The sequence below is a fragment of the Ctenopharyngodon idella genome, chromosome 10 (genome assembly GCF_019924925.1).
Source record: "Ctenopharyngodon idella isolate HZGC_01 chromosome 10, HZGC01, whole genome shotgun sequence".
Classification (NCBI taxonomy): domain Eukaryota; kingdom Metazoa; phylum Chordata; class Actinopteri; order Cypriniformes; family Xenocyprididae; genus Ctenopharyngodon; species Ctenopharyngodon idella.
Window position 1 is genome coordinate 12,017,817 of NC_067229.1, and position 16,839 is coordinate 12,034,655.

At 37.5% G+C, this 16,839-nt stretch overlaps 2 protein-coding genes and 1 long non-coding RNA gene across 6 annotated transcripts; 2 read left to right on the forward strand and 1 right to left on the reverse strand.

Moving 5' to 3' along the window:
* Window positions 1–1,475: 1,475 nt before the first annotated feature.
* Window positions 1,476–2,773, forward strand: LOC127521928 (uncharacterized). Its single transcript, XR_007932485.1, has 3 exons — window positions 1,476–1,951; window positions 2,034–2,208; window positions 2,313–2,773. It is a non-coding gene; the product is annotated as an uncharacterized LOC127521928 (long non-coding RNA).
* A 2,761-nt stretch (window positions 2,774–5,534) lies between these two features.
* cirbpb (cold inducible RNA binding protein b) lies at window positions 5,535–10,300 on the forward strand. 4 transcript variants are annotated; one of them, XM_051911410.1, is made up of 8 exons: window positions 5,535–5,689; window positions 6,364–6,473; window positions 6,552–6,658; window positions 6,847–6,964; window positions 7,143–7,344; window positions 7,449–7,507; window positions 7,844–9,843; window positions 10,069–10,300. In XM_051911410.1, exons 2-7 carry the CDS (start codon window positions 6,374–6,376, stop codon window positions 7,855–7,857), a joined length of 600 nt encoding a protein of 199 aa, XP_051767370.1. In that variant the 5' UTR covers window positions 5,535–5,689; window positions 6,364–6,373; the 3' UTR covers window positions 7,858–9,843; window positions 10,069–10,300. The 4 variants fall into 4 exon arrangements, with proteins under 4 accessions (XP_051767370.1, XP_051767371.1, XP_051767372.1 ...); XM_051911411.1 differs by having other exon boundaries at window positions 9,755–9,843; XM_051911412.1 differs by having other exon boundaries at window positions 7,143–7,343; window positions 7,441–7,507.
* On the reverse strand, window positions 10,059–16,128 carry si:ch211-212d10.1 (granzyme-like protein 1). Its single transcript, XM_051911409.1, has 5 exons — window positions 15,962–16,128; window positions 15,716–15,869; window positions 13,718–13,841; window positions 13,324–13,551; window positions 10,059–13,231 (listed from the first exon to the last, which is right to left on the reverse strand). The coding sequence occupies exons 1-5, from the start codon at window positions 16,014–16,016 to the stop codon at window positions 13,034–13,036; spliced, it is 759 nt and encodes a 252-aa protein (XP_051767369.1). The 5' UTR covers window positions 16,017–16,128; the 3' UTR covers window positions 10,059–13,033.
* Between the last annotated feature and the right edge of the window lie 711 nt (window positions 16,129–16,839).

The following is a 16,839-nucleotide window of genomic DNA, read 5'->3' on the forward strand; positions in this document are numbered from 1 at the left end:
CCAGCGGCTTAAATTTTATGAAGCGACGTGAGTGCTTTGTTTGCGCAAAAAAACAACAACATAATTTACCACTTTACTTACAAAAATATTGATCTGCAATGCGCGTTCACGAGAGCATTACGACGCATGCGTGTTGTGTTCAGATTCGCGCGTCAACACAACGCACATTCGCAAGTGTTCACTAGAGCTTCACGACGCATGCGTGTTGTGTTCAGATTCGCGCGTCAACACAACGCACATTCGCAAGTGTTCACTAGAGCTTCACGATGCATGCGTGTTGTGTTCAGACTCGCGCGTCAACAACGCACATTCGCAAGTGTTCACTAGAGCTTTACGACGCATGCGTGTTGTGTTCAGACTCGCGCGTCAACAACGCACATTCGCAAGTGTTCACTAGAGCTTCACGACGCATGCGTGTTGTGTTCAGACTCGCGCGTCAACAACGCACATTCGCAAGTGTTCACTAGAGCTTCACGACGCATGCGTGTTGTGTTTAGACTCGTGCGTCAACAACGCACATTCGCAAGTGTTCACTAGAGCTTTACGACGCATGCGTGTTGTGTTCAGACTCGCGCGTCAACAACGCACATTCGCAAGTGTTCACTAGAGCTTTACGACGCATGCGTGTTGTGTTCAGACTCGCGCGTCAACAACGCACATTCGCAAGTGTTCACTAGAGCTTCACGACGCATGCGTGTTGTGTTCAGACTCGCGCGTCAACAACGCACATTCGCAAGTGTTCACTAGAGCTTCACGACGCATGCGTGTTGTGTTCAGACTCGCGCGTCAACAACGCACATTCGCAAGTGTTCACTAGAGCTTCACGACGCATGCGTGTTGTGTTCAGACTCGCGCGTCAACACAACGCACATTCGCAAGTGTTCACTAGAGCTTCACGACGCATGCGTGTTGTGTTCAGACTCGCGCATCAACACAACGCACATTCGCAAGTGTTCACTAGAGCTTCACGACGCATACGTGTTGTGTTCAGACTCGCATGTCAACGCACATTCGTGAGTGTTCACGAGAACATCAAGATGCATGCGTGTTGTGTTCAGACTCGTGCATCAACTCAACGCACACGCGCGAGTGTTCATGAGAGCATCGCGACGCGTGCGTTTTGTGTTCACGCGAGAGCTGGCATTGTTGTGTGAACATGCTTTGGATAATATTATTAATTTATGTGTTTTTTTCACAAGCAAAGCACTCACGTTGCTTCATAAAATTGAGTTTAAGCCACTGGAGTCACAATGAGTACTTAATATTTTTCCTACCTTTCTGGACCTTGGAGTGGTAGTTGCATTGGATCTCTATGGAGAGATAGAAACCTCTCAGACTTCATTAAAAAGATCTTAATTTGTGTTCCGAAGATGAATGAAGGTCTTATGGATGTGGAATGCATGTTCCTCTGTGGCGTTACACCGAGATTGCTAAAACAATTATCAAAACTTTATAGTTATCATCCTTGGTGTGAATGGCCCTGTAGGCAGGTATGGTCAGTTGCTATGACAACAGGCCAGCATGTACTCTTCTTCAGTGGTGCTAGAAAGTAGCCGGGTAGGGGAATCGGGTGGACATGATGTTCAGGTGGACAGGGAAACGACAGCCTGTGCTCGTGCAGAACAGCTTGTCCTCTCCATGGATGGCAGGATATTTAGAGCTTGGCTGCGAGACTGACGCACAACTGCTGAGTTACACCTGCACAAGAGAGTAATCGTGGACAAATATGCCCTATCATGGCATTGTCCATCAAGGACATTTTGCTGAGGCGAATATGAGTGCTAATAGCTTCCATCCAACGGCTTAGTACAGAGACAGTGGTTACATCATGATTAAGCAATCGTGTGAAACGAGGTCACTTCTTTAAAGTAATACCATCAACTTTTACAATGCTATGAGGTTGAACTGATACTATAAATCTGGATCTGGATTCTTTTGGACTTTCATGGAAGTATATATATATATATATATATATATAGTTATTGTTATAGGCAATTTGTTTATATGTTGTTATATGTTGATTATTTTTTCAGTCAAAAAAAGACTTCAGCTGTGCTGAAAAGACCTGGTTGACGGTGGACTAGCCTTGGTCGTTAAACTGCCAGTTAAGGGGACTCAGCATCCAAAACACAACATATGCTGCTGACAGCAAGAAGGGAGGACTTTAAAGGCTTTTATAGAACATATAGTCTGGACTGAAAACAAGTGGTGAGTCATAGGTGTGTGTCTGAATATATATACAAGCACACATTGTCATGAGTCATACACATCCAATAATAATGTGTGAGAATTATGCCCTTCTTGTTTTGCAGGTGGTGTTCAGGGCATAAACTTGACAGTATCAAAATGTCGTATTTGAAATACAGCCTCACCTAACAGAGCTATGAGTCATCCTCCACCAACACTGATAAATCTGTGCAATGAACCTGCTGTAAAAGTTGCAATGTCCTCGCTTTTTCCCAGAAATGGCACAATAGCAGCAATCTTGTGAACTTGTGATTTAATGATTTTCAGGATGTAAAATGTAAGTCAGTGCCAGGAGTGTGATGCTCGAATATGCTCATAAATTTCATTCTCAGAATGTTATGTAACCTAAGTTTTCAATGTGAATGAAGATATATGCTTGCGTTCATACGCCAGCACGGCATGGTCTCTTACTGTGCAACAAACAAAGGCAGTAACCACCGTCAATCCGCCCCCACAGTGAGCTTGTAAACAAAACATGAGCTCATGCCTTACAAGCTGCAAAATGTGTGCTTACACAAATGTCAGACAAAATCTTACCAGTACAGTCAATATAACATTTTGTAAGGAATTCATATATATATATATATATATATATATATATGTATATATGTATGTATGTATGTGTATATATATATATATATATATACCTACATACATACGTAAACATATATAATAATAAATAAATAAGCAAGCTATTGACTGTGCTGGTAGAATTTTACCTGAAAATATTCAGAATTTTTGTAAGGAATTATATAATATATGTATTTATGTATAACATACATACATAGATATATACATGTATATATGTCAACAAACAATATATATTTATAACACAATATACTCGTTTTACATTTTACACACACATATATATATATATATATATGTATGTATGTGTGTGTATATATATATATATATATATATATATATATATATATATGTATGTATGTGTGTGTATATATATATATATATATATATATATATATATATATTCTGTTCCATATATATCAGACAGTCAACCGGTTGATCTAAGAGCTTGTTTGATAAGATAAAACATCAGACATATTCTGAGATACATGCAATTACTGCCCTCCACTGGTCAAATAGCTAACTGCAATTAAAACAAAGAATTTCTGATATCCACAATGGCAGACCCTGTAATCTGTATTCTAATACAATGCCTGAGGTTTTTTGTTTGTGTGATTCTAGTCATTTAATGTAGTATATTTTAGTATTGTTTTATATATGTAAACATGTCATATCATATATTGACCGTGCTGAGTGGTTGTGGAAGGGTTTATTCGAGAAATGGAAAGTTGTGGTAAGGTGCAGGAAGCGCATGTGTGGGTGTATGAAGCGGAGGACAGTTCTCAACTTCTCAAGGTCCCAAGGCTACGATATTTATAACCCAGCTGGTTCACCCTTGCTCTAGCTTGCTTTCTCTTGCTTTGAAGGAGCATCTTTATCCAGGTCACTGCACAATTCTGAGAGAAGTTATTTTTAGCTTCCTGCATGAGCAGATAGGGTGTTGTGCATGTTACGTTTGTACCACAAATACTGATTTGCAATTTTTCCATGACCACGAGAAACCTGATATAACCATATTTTTCTCCTCCGTGTTTGCAATGGTTTGTTTTCAATAGAGTAAAGCAGGGTTCCCAGGTTTGCGTAACAAAACTAGCCCAATTGTTATTAAAAAAAAATAACCCGCCCAATCACAACCAAAACTAGCCCAATTGCGTTCAGGGGGGTCGTCGCTGCCGGGGGTTAAAAATCGAGTTCCATAGGTCAACCCGCAGATAAAAAAAAAAAACCGCGGCAACAGTAAGTAGCCCCAGTTCCGCAGAAAATTTAAAAAATGCAAAAAATAAGAATGCGTTTTGACTAATCTTGATCCACCACATCGTAGCCTACTATTTGATTGTCATGCATTAGCACATCCAGAACTATTTCATTGTCCTACAGAAAGAACCGTGAGTAGCAACACTACTTCACAATCATTCTGCCAATCTGCACCCAACTGTTCCTGGGTGGGGTCATCGCTGCCCTGCAGGGGTCCTCAGTCTGCCGCATTGTTCAGTATGCTAAAGAGGCACATGGTGATAGCACTGTTATGGTAATGTACTGATTACTACTGAAAGCACAGGGATATTCTTTAAGGAACCTTTAGACCAGTATCTTATTTGCAGAATCTTTCTGATTTCAACGGTAAAACGGAACACTATTCTAAATTTAATACATTTAAAGAGACCCTATTTATGGGATTGTATTCAGTTTAAGCAGAGAGTAAAATTAGTTTAAGAATTTTAACTTCTCAATAGCACAAAACACACAAGTCTTTGTTTTTCACCTTTAAAAAAAATAAAGAAAGAAACAGCAGCCTTTTAAAAGTTTTATCATTTTACTCATTTTACCAAGTTTACGAATCCTTATTAACACTGAAGCAGGATTTCAAGACATTTTTAGCAAATCTGCACATAAACCTAAATATGGGCTTTGGGTTCAATACAGAGATTCAAAAGTTGCAGTCAGTTCATTAGAAGGCTATACAATTATAAATACATAGGCCTATCTAGCTAATTGTATCCCTGAAAGGAAACATGAATTATAAATGTTTCAGAATCAATCCATACTTTCCAATGCTTCTATGCTATAGAACCTCAGTCATTGCAATTAGAACTAAAAAGAGAACAGTAGAGTGGATTCAGCATTAAAAAAGTAGCCTTGAAAGATTATCAATTTTATGTGCAGTGATTCTTGCAAACACTACTGAATTAAAAGATAAGTTACTCCAAGCTCTTATTGATATAATCAACCTCTAATGTCACCACTATTGAAATAAAAAGATAACCACAGATTCTGCCATATCAGTTAATGAAATTGCGTTTTATCACAATAAAGAAGTGTCATTGATTGATTCATTAAGGTTAGCATATTTTATTAGGATTGTTTGTCTGTAACTAGTATCAAGATTTTTTATCATACAGTGCTATATATAAAGTAACAGATTCTAAATGTGCTACTACAAAGTACAGTAAACATATCAAACTAGTAGCCTATAGAATAAACAAGCATTGCAATAAAGCATAGCCTACGTTCACCTTATTCATTTTTAAAAAAATATATATATTTCTAATATTTTTAAACCAAAAAAGTGCATATTTTTGCTCAAGACGATAACGATTCATTTAAGACCTTTACGTAAGATTATATAAATTCTATGAGATTAAGTAATATATTTTAGTGTAAGAGCTTTTACCATTCAGTGACAAAGGTATTGTTTATTCATGTAAACTCTGTGACGCGAAACTATGTGAACACGCCCTCAGTGATCTGCAGTCACGTGAAGCCTTTAAACTGGCGCCATTTTCTGTGCACGGTCTCATTCTGCCGCAGTCGGCGTCGCGTTCTGCAACCTTTCTGTGTGTTCGAGAAAAACTGTGAGGTAACAAATTCAGCTTCTTCTTTTTTTCTTCAAACGGCTTTTCTTTGCTAAAACGAAATGTTATGATGTGTTGTTGCATTATATTTATGTTTAATTTGTCATTTTGGTTCATTAATCGTATATAGACGGATTTTTGCGTATTATGAGTATTTAAAAATTATTTTTGTAAGTAGTTTGTGTTGTAATTGCTGTTTTTATTTGTAATGTCTCAAATTTAGTATATAAATCGTTTTGGGTCGGTCCGATTTCATAGCTTTCTTTGTTCATGTTGTAGCTCAAAAGCTCATCGTGACCTAGTTCCCCTGACCTACTTTTCACAAAACTAGCGCGTCTAATATCGAATGGTTATTTTCATTTCTGCTTTAAAAATTAATACAGTCGACAATCTGAAGCCATAGAGCTCAAAAGGGTTTGATAAGGTTAAACATTTCTTTGTGGCAAAATGGCTGCAGCACGCTGTGAGGAAGAGGAGGGGAAGGGTAGAAAATGGCGCTTCCTTGTTGCGCACTTTTAAACACGATGCGTGTGAGCCGCTTGATGAATTCGCTTCCACTTTTCTTCTGTTCAGGCCTTGTTTTTATTTTTACTTTTTTTTTCAAACTTTGTTTCTAAATGTTTTGGGTATTAACATTGTGGGTTTTTTTTTTTTTTTTTTTTTTTTTTTCTCTCTGTAGGATATTCAACATGTCTGACGAGGGAAAGCTCTTCATTGGTGGTCTGAGCTATGATACCACAGAGCAGTCCTTGGAGGAAGCTTTCTCCAAATATGGAACCATTGCCAAAGGTTTGTTTATATAAATTTAAGTAGTTTGGAAAAACGATTGCTGCTCTATTCACAATTATGTATGGCTTTTTGTTTTAGTTGATGTCATCAGGGACCGTGAGACCGACCGTTCCAGGGGCTTCGGCTTTGTTACGTTTGAAAATCCAGAGGATGCAAAGGATGCAATGGCTGCAATGAATGGAAAGGTGAGATTGTTGGTTTTTTTTTTTTTTTCTAGGTTTAAAATTATTTAAATGGTGACCATTTTGTTGCTTACTGATTTTAATATTTAATATTAAACATCTCAAGTAATAAATGGCATGAAATTCATTATTCAAACTGGGTTGGAACCCGAAATGCGTTTTTAACCGTAAGATGCATCTTTTTCTTGCAGTCTGTTGATGGCCGCATGATTCGTGTTGATGAAGCCGGCAAATCTGGTGGACGGTCTGGTGGCTTCAGAGGAGGTTCTGGAGGTGGCAGGGGGTTCTTCAGGGGTGGCAGAGGAAGAGGTGGGTCATCTTAAACTTGAATACAATTACACTACTTCAAATGCAAATGTGGCCATCTGTTAGTCTCAACGCCATGTAATTGTCATGACAAAGCTGATGGTCCACCTGAATGGGTGCATATTGAATGTCTTGCTTGCTCTTTTGATTTTGTTTGCTAATTGTTTTCTTGTTTAAACAGGTGGTGGAGGATACAGTGGAGACAGAAGCTATGGTGGTGACAGGAGCTATGGTGGAGACCGCAGTTATGGCAGTAGTGATAGAGGCTATGGTGGAGGGGAGAGAAGCTATGGTGGAGGTGACCGTTCCTATGGTGGTGGTGGAGGATACTCCAACAGGAGTGGAGGGTACTCCAGCGGTGGGAGTGGATACAGGGATAACAGGTGAGGGATCTCTTACAGTTGGAATGATTGTGCATGAGGAACAGTTTTCTTGATCTTGTAACCGTGAACCCTTTAAATATGGCAAATATTACTTTTGGTTTTAGGAGCCAGGGGGGATATGACCGCTCTGGCGGATCCTACAGAGACAGTTACGACAGCTACGGTATGTATTGATTGCTCAGAATAACTAATTTTACTAGTCAACTGCACTAATAGATCTCAGCTCACTGTTATCTTAGAATAATGTCTAGACCTAAGCAGAAAGACAACTGCCATTTTTGAACTTTTGAGATCAGTCAACTTGGTTGCCTTTATCTTGGAATTGCTGACCACAATCCAAAGAGTCATTTTTCAGTATTAGTCTGTTTTGTGCACTTGATCAGAATAATCAATAAGACCTTGTTCGAAAAGAATCATATCTTGGTGTCAGTTCACTTTTTGGAAAGGATGTTCACAATGCTCCAGTGCCTTTACACTCTTGCCTACTTCTTGTCCTCAGCTTCACACGAGTAAAAAAAAATCCTGATTGCAAGATCATCCCTACGCTGGCTGTATTTAAAAAGATGCGCTCTTCGAAGACCTTTTTTTTACTTTTTTTTTTTTTTTTTTCTTTACGTTGTGTTCTGGTTCAAATGTTCTATTAAAGACAGACTCCTTTTTTTACCGTGTCAAGTATCCGCAGGATGTTCCTCTCATTGAGGAGCTGCCTAAAATCCATGAGCATTCAGTTACTATAAAGTTTCAAGCCTAGTGAGGCTACCTGTATCTGCCTTTTTTTTTTCTTTTCTTTTCTTTTTTTCTTTTTTTACCTTACGATTTGTTTATAGATGCTCACAGGGGGTTGAATTTGTCTGTTCTTTTTAGTATGTGTTTAAGAAACTGTCTTCTGAAACCATGCGTGAAAATTGACCTGTCCAACACAGCCTGAAAGCTTCTAAGACCAATTTCCTCAAATCTTTGGACCAATTTCTTAATATCGGCTCACTGAAAGTGCTAGGGGCATTTGCATTTAAACTGAATTTTAAAGCGGCAGCTTCGCCATCTGAAAATATTCTAATCCGATCCTCCAGTAGAAGCTTGATAAGCTGTGATGTGTTCTTTATTGCTCCTTGCCACCTCCATTTTGTGATGCATTCCTTTAGTGAAGCAAGGCAGGCATGTTGCGTTGGAGTTGTCTCCGGCAAACCTCCTTGATGTTGCTAAAGATTTGTAAATATTCATTATCCAAAGAGTAAACTACTTTAGTGGGTCATTGAGCCTCACATTAGGACTTATGACCCAAGGTACTTTGCTCTTTGCACAGTCTAAATTTATTTTAAATATGCTCTACTGTGGACTGAACTTATCCTCTTAAATGTCAAGGTTTTGTTCCTTCTTGGAAAGAAATGTGCTCTGTTCTGTATATCAACACCTCAGAATCCTTTTTTTTCTTTTTGTATTAAACTGGCTTCATGAAGCCCATTAAAAAAAAAAAAAATGGTTGGAAACTGCTCTGATTTCTTTTGCCTCCGATATTCTCAATACAAACCAGAAATGTTTTGGAATGGCTAGCTGGGGATTTAGCATCTGAGATCTTAAGTGTTCTTCATCTAGACAAATAAAAATGAGTATTTGTTCAGCAAACGAATATGAAGGTGAAACGTTGCTGTTATGGTATAGCAAGCAATGGCTGTGTATAATGCTTCATTGGATCCAAGAGTTCTCTGCTATCAATTTCGGAAATCAACAATGTCCTTGGAGAATGAAGTGTTGTGCCTTCCGACTCAAGAATCCTGAGATGAAAGCTGCTCTCTTGACTAGGTCATTTGTGGAGATAGGCCTGTAATGTGAGGTAAAAACTTTTGCTCTCCTGTACGCATCCTACAACAGTTCTCATTGTCCATGTTTTCTTCGAATATTGCCTCGACCAGTGATCTGTTACGTCTGCGGAATCTAGTCAATCCTGTTCAACGACTTCCCCCTGGGAAAAAAAAAAAAAAAAAGTAAAAAAGCTGCATGTCTATTGACTACTTTTTATAATGCGCTTGTGTTTGGTGGAAAGTACCTCATGCGGCCCATGAATTGAGATGTTTAAGTCCCTGTTCTGATTGCTAAATTTTATTTTATTTTTATTTTTTTTATTTTTCTCCCCCTTGCGCCCACTTTAAAGACTCATCTTTTTGTCACTAACGTCAGAACAAGACTTTTTGAGATGTAGCCTTTGCGTCGCCTCATCGTCTTTGAGTGATTCACTGTGGAGTCCCTATAAAAATGTCTGGTCCTTATTCAACATTAATTTTGTATGGATTTCTCACTTGTTTAATCTAGAAGTGTTAATGTAGTTTATTCTTTTAGAAGTATATTCAAATGCATGGTTCTTATAATTGTTGTCCCCATATACTATATAGTAAAATATCCTCTTATTTTTCAGATTGATGCACTGGACGCGTTACATTTGAGAACTAGTGGAGGAAGCTAACCTTTGAGATGAAATGAAGCAGTTTTCATGGTAAAAATGAGGTATGCAGTTGTTTTTAGAGTCCTTGTTGTTGATTCAGTTACGGTTAGTTTGAGCAATTTTCAGATGTTCTATTAGAATAGGTGTTTGGGCATTAATTGACTTTTTTTTTTTTTTTTTTTTTTTTTTTTTTTTTTTTTTTTTTTTTTTTTTTTTAAATTGATTTATTCTCTCTCTTTCTCTTCCTCCTCCCCCCCCCCCCCCCCCCCCCCCCCCCCCCCCCCCAGAGATCATGGAAAGCTGTTGTCCAGATGAACCCATCTCTCCCAAAAGGAAAGTGTCAACACTCAGAGATGAACAATCTATCATCTAGATTGAAGTTTGTACTGTATTTTGCTGAAAGCTGTTGACAATCGTAACATCAACTAAGGCTGTTGTTACAATGTGATTCTGTAGAAGGGTGTTTATTTTGAAGTCTTGAATGACAAAGGAATTCAATAAAGTTTGTTTACACTTTTATTCATTACTTTGCATTACAAGTTTATTGGCAGACCCCTCCCCCCAGCTTATTTCTAGCAGTGCAGTACACTTTTACCACAAGGTGGCAGTGGTGGCCAGCTTACAGCCATGGTTCTCAGTCTTTGACTCAAAAGATCTGATTTTACTGGATGAGTTTTTATAAACACTTACTCACTTACTCCCACAAAGTATTTTAGAGCTCGGAAAACATAACTAAATTTAAATGTATTATAAAAATGCCCATAGAGTTATAGGATTTCAATTCACTTTTTTTTTTTTTTTTTTTTTTTTTTTTTTTTGTACATTGATTAAAAGAGAGAGATTGGAAACACTTTATTTTTAGGGTCTTTTAACTAGTTGCTTATCAGCATGCATATTACTGGAATATTGGCTGGCTATTCATACTTATTAAGCACATTAATGCCTTATTCTGCAGGCCTTATTCATTCTTAATCCTACCCAATACCTAAACTTAACTACCTTACTATTAATAAGCAGTAAATCAGGAGATTATTGAGGGGGAAAAGTCATAGTTAAGTCTGTGTTCCCTATACTAAAGTGTTAGTGAAATTTCTTGATTTTGTTTATTTTTAATGCTTGTTTTTAGAGCTGTAAAGGTAAGAAATTTCACATGATTATAGCGACCAAAATTGTGGTTATCAATATTTTCAAAGTATTGTTAAAATGTGCTGGAAATTTAAAACCAAAAAGTACACAAAACATGATTGCACCAAGTTCTACTGAAAAACAAGATTAGCAGCACTATGCAATTTAAGCATCAAAATAACAATAGTTGTATCAAATGTTTTACGAAACATTCACCAACATGTACTACATGTTCAAATAAAGTTTTGATTAAAGGTAGAACCTACACTGCATGCTGCGCAGAGACTCTTGCTTTACTTTGCTTAATGCTGGACAGTATTTACCGTGAGTTTTTCCCAATCACATTAATCAAATAGTTTTAGTGATATTTAAAATATGAAACGGTATTACTAACCATCAGGGATTTTATCTTGGCTTGTCAAACTGGTAACCATTTCATCCCTACCATCTTGAGGCCTCCTTAGAAGTTTGTTGAGGCTCCCTGGTTGAGAACCACTGAACTACAGCATGAATGTTTGCTATATACATTTTAGCCGCAGAAAATTAAATGCATATTAGACATGAAACAGTGAAACATGAGTAAGCCTTTATTTTAAAATTCCACATTTAATGTTACAGATGTGCTGAATGTTGTAATAGTAAAACCAAACATGGATGATTGAACTTTTATTGAACCAAACAACTTGTTTTGAATTAAATGAGTTTATCCAGCTTGCTAGTTGTTCAGTTCGGTTACGTACACACTGCATAGAATTTCTGTAAATGCGGTTGTCACTACCTGTATTTTTCGGGAGTTAATTCGGTTGTAGAATGCGGTTGTCACTCACGTATTTTTCTTAACTGTGTGTACAGAACCCGATTAAGCACTAAAAGGTGAACTGACAACCGAATTTAGCTGCAGTGTGTACGTGGCCACGTGTGATGAATGGCGCAAACGCGCGAATACGTTTACTACTGAAGCACGCGTGACGCTCGCGGTGTTTTTTTTTTTTCCAGTATCTGCCATCTTACTATATGACGACATGAACACTAACTTCATCTCCAGAGCTGCTCTGAGAGTCACTTCATGAGCATTTTACCGTTTAATTTGAGAAAAACTATTGTCATATCATATACTCACACAGAAACTTAAAGATCACGGCAACCCGTCAAAATAAAAGTTTGGTTTAAATTGTGACAGAAATATAGCCCTATTGCTATTGTTGTACTATGTATTGTATTATATTGTACGGTATCATGCATTTCTTAATAACAATGTAATAATACTACTAGTAGTAATAATAATAATACAATAATTATTAAGACTTTATTTTGAAGGAATAATCACACAACTTTAACAGTAAACATGTTGTGCAGCACTTTGTTTGCCAAAAAATTAAAGGGTTTATTTAAATTTCATTTGATTCAAAGTTTTATGCCATCATTTGATTACCAGAAAAATTTAAATACGCCGCACGCAATTGTGCAAAATGTGCTGGAAATGTTCAAAAAGTACTGATACACAAAACAGATGATTTCACCAAGTTATATCGAAAAACAAATAAAATTTGCGGCACTGTGCAGTTTTTGTTAAAGCATTAAAATAACAATAGCTGTGTCTTAAATGTTTTACAAAACACGTTATCTACCAACATGTTCAAATAAAGTTTTGATTAAAGGTAGACAGGCTTACTCACTGCCTTCTGCAGAAAATTTGACTTTTTTTACACTTAACGAAACCTACACTGCATGCTGCGCAGAGACTGTTGCTTTACTTTGCTTAATGTTGGACAGTATTTACTGTGATTTTCAAATCATGTTAATCAAATACAGTTTTAATGATAATTAAAATACAAAACAGTAATGCTAACCATCAGGGATTTTATCTTGGCTTGTCAAACTGGTAACCATTTCATCCCTACCATCTTGAGGCCCCCTGTTTGAGAACCACTGAACTACAGCATGAATGTTTGCTATATACATTTTAGCCACAGAAAATTAAATGCATATTAGACTTTTGTGAAAGTGACACATAAGTAAGCCTTTATTTTAAAATTTCACATTCAATGTAACAAATGCTGAATGTTGTAATAGTAAAACCAAACATGGATGATTGAACTTATATTGAACCAAACAACTTGTTTTGAACTAAATGAATTTATCCAGCTTGCCCTTCCATGTTTCATGTTGCTGCAGCGGAGATAAATTCATCACATCTTGAATCCATTGAAGGTATTTGGAAATATGAGTGTATCTTGCACAGTAGACTCCATTTGACTCCTCTGTGTAATAAGACACAATTCCCTGTGCAACACCTCCACAAACAAGTGGACCTCCAGAATCTCCCTGTGGATGATATAATTTGATTACTGGTATATCCAGCATGCATTAACAATACACCATAGATAAGAATTTGTAAGTAGTGCCACTTGAACTACCCTTGCTGGGCCAGTTGTTCCCTCGCTGCATAGAGTGTCAGTTGTCCCACAGTTTTTAGAGTCTAACAGAGTAACATTTACTTCTTTGAGGACTCTTGATGGAGGCCCATGTTTGTAATGCTGCAAGCCCCAACCCATGACCATGCAATCCTTTGAGATTTCTCCATTCTCAGTTTTTGGCAAGGTGATAGTACTCACAGTTTTGTTCAAAGTTGCTGGGGTTTTAAGCTGAAAGGGAAGGTGTAAAGTCCTGCATTTCTTTGAAACTTTCTGAATTTTAAAGAATGCATTCAGTACAAGTGATTAGGTTTAGCCAATTATATTCTGTAAACATTATTATTTACTGATATGAAAGGCCTTGATTCTAATTAAATGGTTCAGCGTTATATATTACCTTTAGAAGCATGATGTCATGATCTGGGCTCTCCATATTGAATTTTGGATGTGGAATTGGATGTGCCGCTATACCAACAGGTAAAAGGTTGGTGTCACTGACGCCCAAATACACCACAGGATGACTAAAAAACAAAACAAAATATATATATAGAGAGAGAGAGAGAGAGGCCAGGGGTCGTATTGCAGAAAGATCTTAACTTTAGAGTCCTATCTTATCTGTTTGTAACCATGGCAATTTCAGTTAGGACCTCGTTTAGGACAAACGCTATTACAGAATGACATTTCTTAAATGCTTAATCTTATCTTAACTATGGATAGTAGGGATGCACCGATATCGGTATCGGGCCCTGATACCAAGCTCATGTACTTGTACTCGTACTTGTAAAAATACTGCCGATACCTCACGTGACGTAACTGACAGAATTTTTCGTGCACAGAGATACCAGCGGCAGCAGCACGAACAATGTCAGCCTCAGGGGTGTGGAAATACTTCAAAATTAATGATGACAACTGAAACATTGCGAACTGCATGCAAATCATGCTGAATGACAGAGCAGAAGCGCTCTCTCTCTCTCTCTCTCTCTTTCATGCGCGCGATCCCAGTTCTCCTTGCGCCTGAATGGTCAAATGCACAAATAGTTGTTAAAATGTCCATCACGTGGAGTATCTCATGTAAATACAGTCGGTTATGGCTTAAGTGGACGCAAACAGGTGGGTGAAAACAGGATATGTGTCAGTATATTACATATATGGATTCGGCCTTAAAGGGAGAGTAGCCTAATTAAATATTTGTCTGTCATTAATAAAACAACAAAAGATGTTAAATTTTTTTTATTTTTTTTTTATGACTTTAATAATTATGCCCTTTGAAGGTTATTGGACATTGTGAAATTCGTACTTTAAGTTTGTAACAAACAATTGGAGTAATAATAAAGGAGCTGTCCTACTTTCATTAGTCTCGCTGTGTTGTACTTGGAAAACTGCCACATTATCAAAAAAAAAAAAAAAAAGAGAGAGAAATTAATAAATGTATAGGCATTTTTTACAGAAAAAAAATATCAGTACTCGGTCCTTAAAAATGGTATCGGTGCATCCCTAATGGATAGGAAACGGGTATTACAGTAGCATCCTAACTCGAGAAAAATCCTAAAAGCTGTCTTAACTTTAGGACAACCCCACTGGTGTCCTAACTTCAAACCTTTTTGAAATCCAATGGTAAAAATCACAGTACAAAAGCCCTTTCGAAAATGCCGTTACATTTATTAATTATACAAGACAAAGAGCAGCAACGGTTGATGGTGGGGAGACTTTTGGACCTTTTCAAATGAACTTTCAATCTCTGCCGCACTGAAATTAAAAGCGCGCCATGGTTTCTCCATTTTGATGTTAGGTTTACCTCAGAATCAGTTTGCGCGTCGTTGGTTGCTTGGTAACAGACCTGACAGTTGATTACCGAACTCAATGGAGCAGTCAAAGCCACTGGAAGGTAAGCCTGCAACCTTTAGCCAAAAAAGCGTAACGGCTAATGTTAACTGGCGGTACGGGCGGTACAGGGAGGAGTTTTGAACGGTGACACGATAGGCTGAGAGGTGCCTCACATGATTAAGTTGGCCGTTACGCTTTCTCCAATGGTAAGAGATACAGACCCTCTTATCTCCCTATAATAATATGATGTCTGGGAGCAGTTTAAGATTTCCTAACTACAGATAAGATGAGATTTTGAAAGATTGCTTCTGTAATACGAATTTGTGAAAATCCTAAATTATTGAAATAAATAATTAAATAATTATCACATCTCAAGTTAAGACATAAGATAGAAATTTTCTGTAATACACCACCAGGTTTACAAAAAATATATTTACAATACAAATATATTACTGCCACTTTGGATATCAAATTTGCCTTTTTTTGTTGTTGTTTTCTTACAATTGTGGTTTTTAGAGCAAGTTGTATACCATTTCTAATAAAATTCCAAAATATAATTAATTTCACTTACCGTCTACAGTGGGCAGCTGTCATCACAAAATCCTCTCTTACCAAAAAACCACCACATACTTCTTCCCATACAGAGTCATAAATGTAGACCATGTAGGGCCGACTGTGTGGAACGGAGACTTTACCGCCAACAATACCATCATGCATGGAGAAACCTAAGAAAGAGTTTAGAGTCTATGAAACAATTCAACAGCATATTCTGAGAAACAACCTTTTGTAGTTACTGAAGTAGATTAGATGTGATCACCTGGAACGCAGGAGCGTAACAGTAGCAGACTAGTTAAATGCCAAAGGATGCTCATTGTAGACAGCTCAGTCACACTCAGTATCCACCACAGAAATGTTGTCTCCTGCTTATATACAGAGGTTCAAGGGACCCACACCCGGAAGTTAATGGTAGAAGCTGCAGCTTGCTCTGAATCCAGATCAGTTTCACTGATGTAAAAGCATTTATGTTAGAGACTGTTATAGGAAGAGTTGATCACAGGTCAGTGATTGTCATCAGCTTTCGCAGTTTCACAACTCACACTTTGGTGATAATATCAGAAAGTGCTCTCAGGTACAGTGTTTATAGTTGTGAGAATTTTAGTTTCTGTAATTTGAGCAACTTTTAGTACCTTGTTTACCATACTTTATCAGGTACAACTTCTACAAACCTCTTTGACTCCAGAATAGCCTTAATTTTTTGTGGTATGGATTCAGCAAAACTCTGGAAATATTGCTTAGAAATCCTGGTCTCTGTTGGCATGGAAGCATCACACAAACCAGCACATTTGTGATGTGAACCTGCCCTTTCTTCACATTCCAAAGGTAGTCCTTTCAGATCTTGAGGCTATGGAAGCCATCGGAGTTCACTGAAACCTCTTGAGCATGTGTGCATGCTTTTATGCATGTAGGGGCGGTTTCCCGGACAGGGTTTAAATTAATCTAGAATAGTTAATCATGGCTTTAAAAATGTCTTTCTGAAACACAGATTAAGTACAGATTACTAATACCTGGACTAAGTCCTGAACTAAAATGAACAAGATTAAAATTATTAACACTACTACTGGACCCACTCCGTGCAGGATTCGAACCAGGGTCTCCAGCATGGATGATATAGTATACACAGTACATATATTGATC

Coding starts and splice junctions, on each gene's coding strand:
- si:ch211-212d10.1 (XM_051911409.1), bottom strand. CDS start 16,016: ATGAGCATCCTTTGGCATTTAACTAGTCTGCTACTGTTACGCTCCTGC. Junction 15,870..15,961: donor GTTACGCTCCTGCGTTCCAG/GTGATCACATCT, acceptor ACTCTTTCTTAG/GTTTCTCCATGCATGATGGT. Junction 13,552..13,717: donor ATGACATCATGCTTCTAAAG/GTAATATATAAC, acceptor CTTCCCTTTCAG/CTTAAAACCCCAGCAACTTT.
- cirbpb (XM_051911410.1), top strand. CDS start 6,374: ATGTCTGACGAGGGAAAGCTCTTCATTGGTGGTCTGAGCTATGATACC. Junction 6,659..6,846: donor TGGCTGCAATGAATGGAAAG/GTGAGATTGTTG, acceptor TTTTTCTTGCAG/TCTGTTGATGGCCGCATGAT. Junction 7,345..7,448: donor AGTGGATACAGGGATAACAG/GTGAGGGATCTC, acceptor TTTTGGTTTTAG/GAGCCAGGGGGGATATGACC.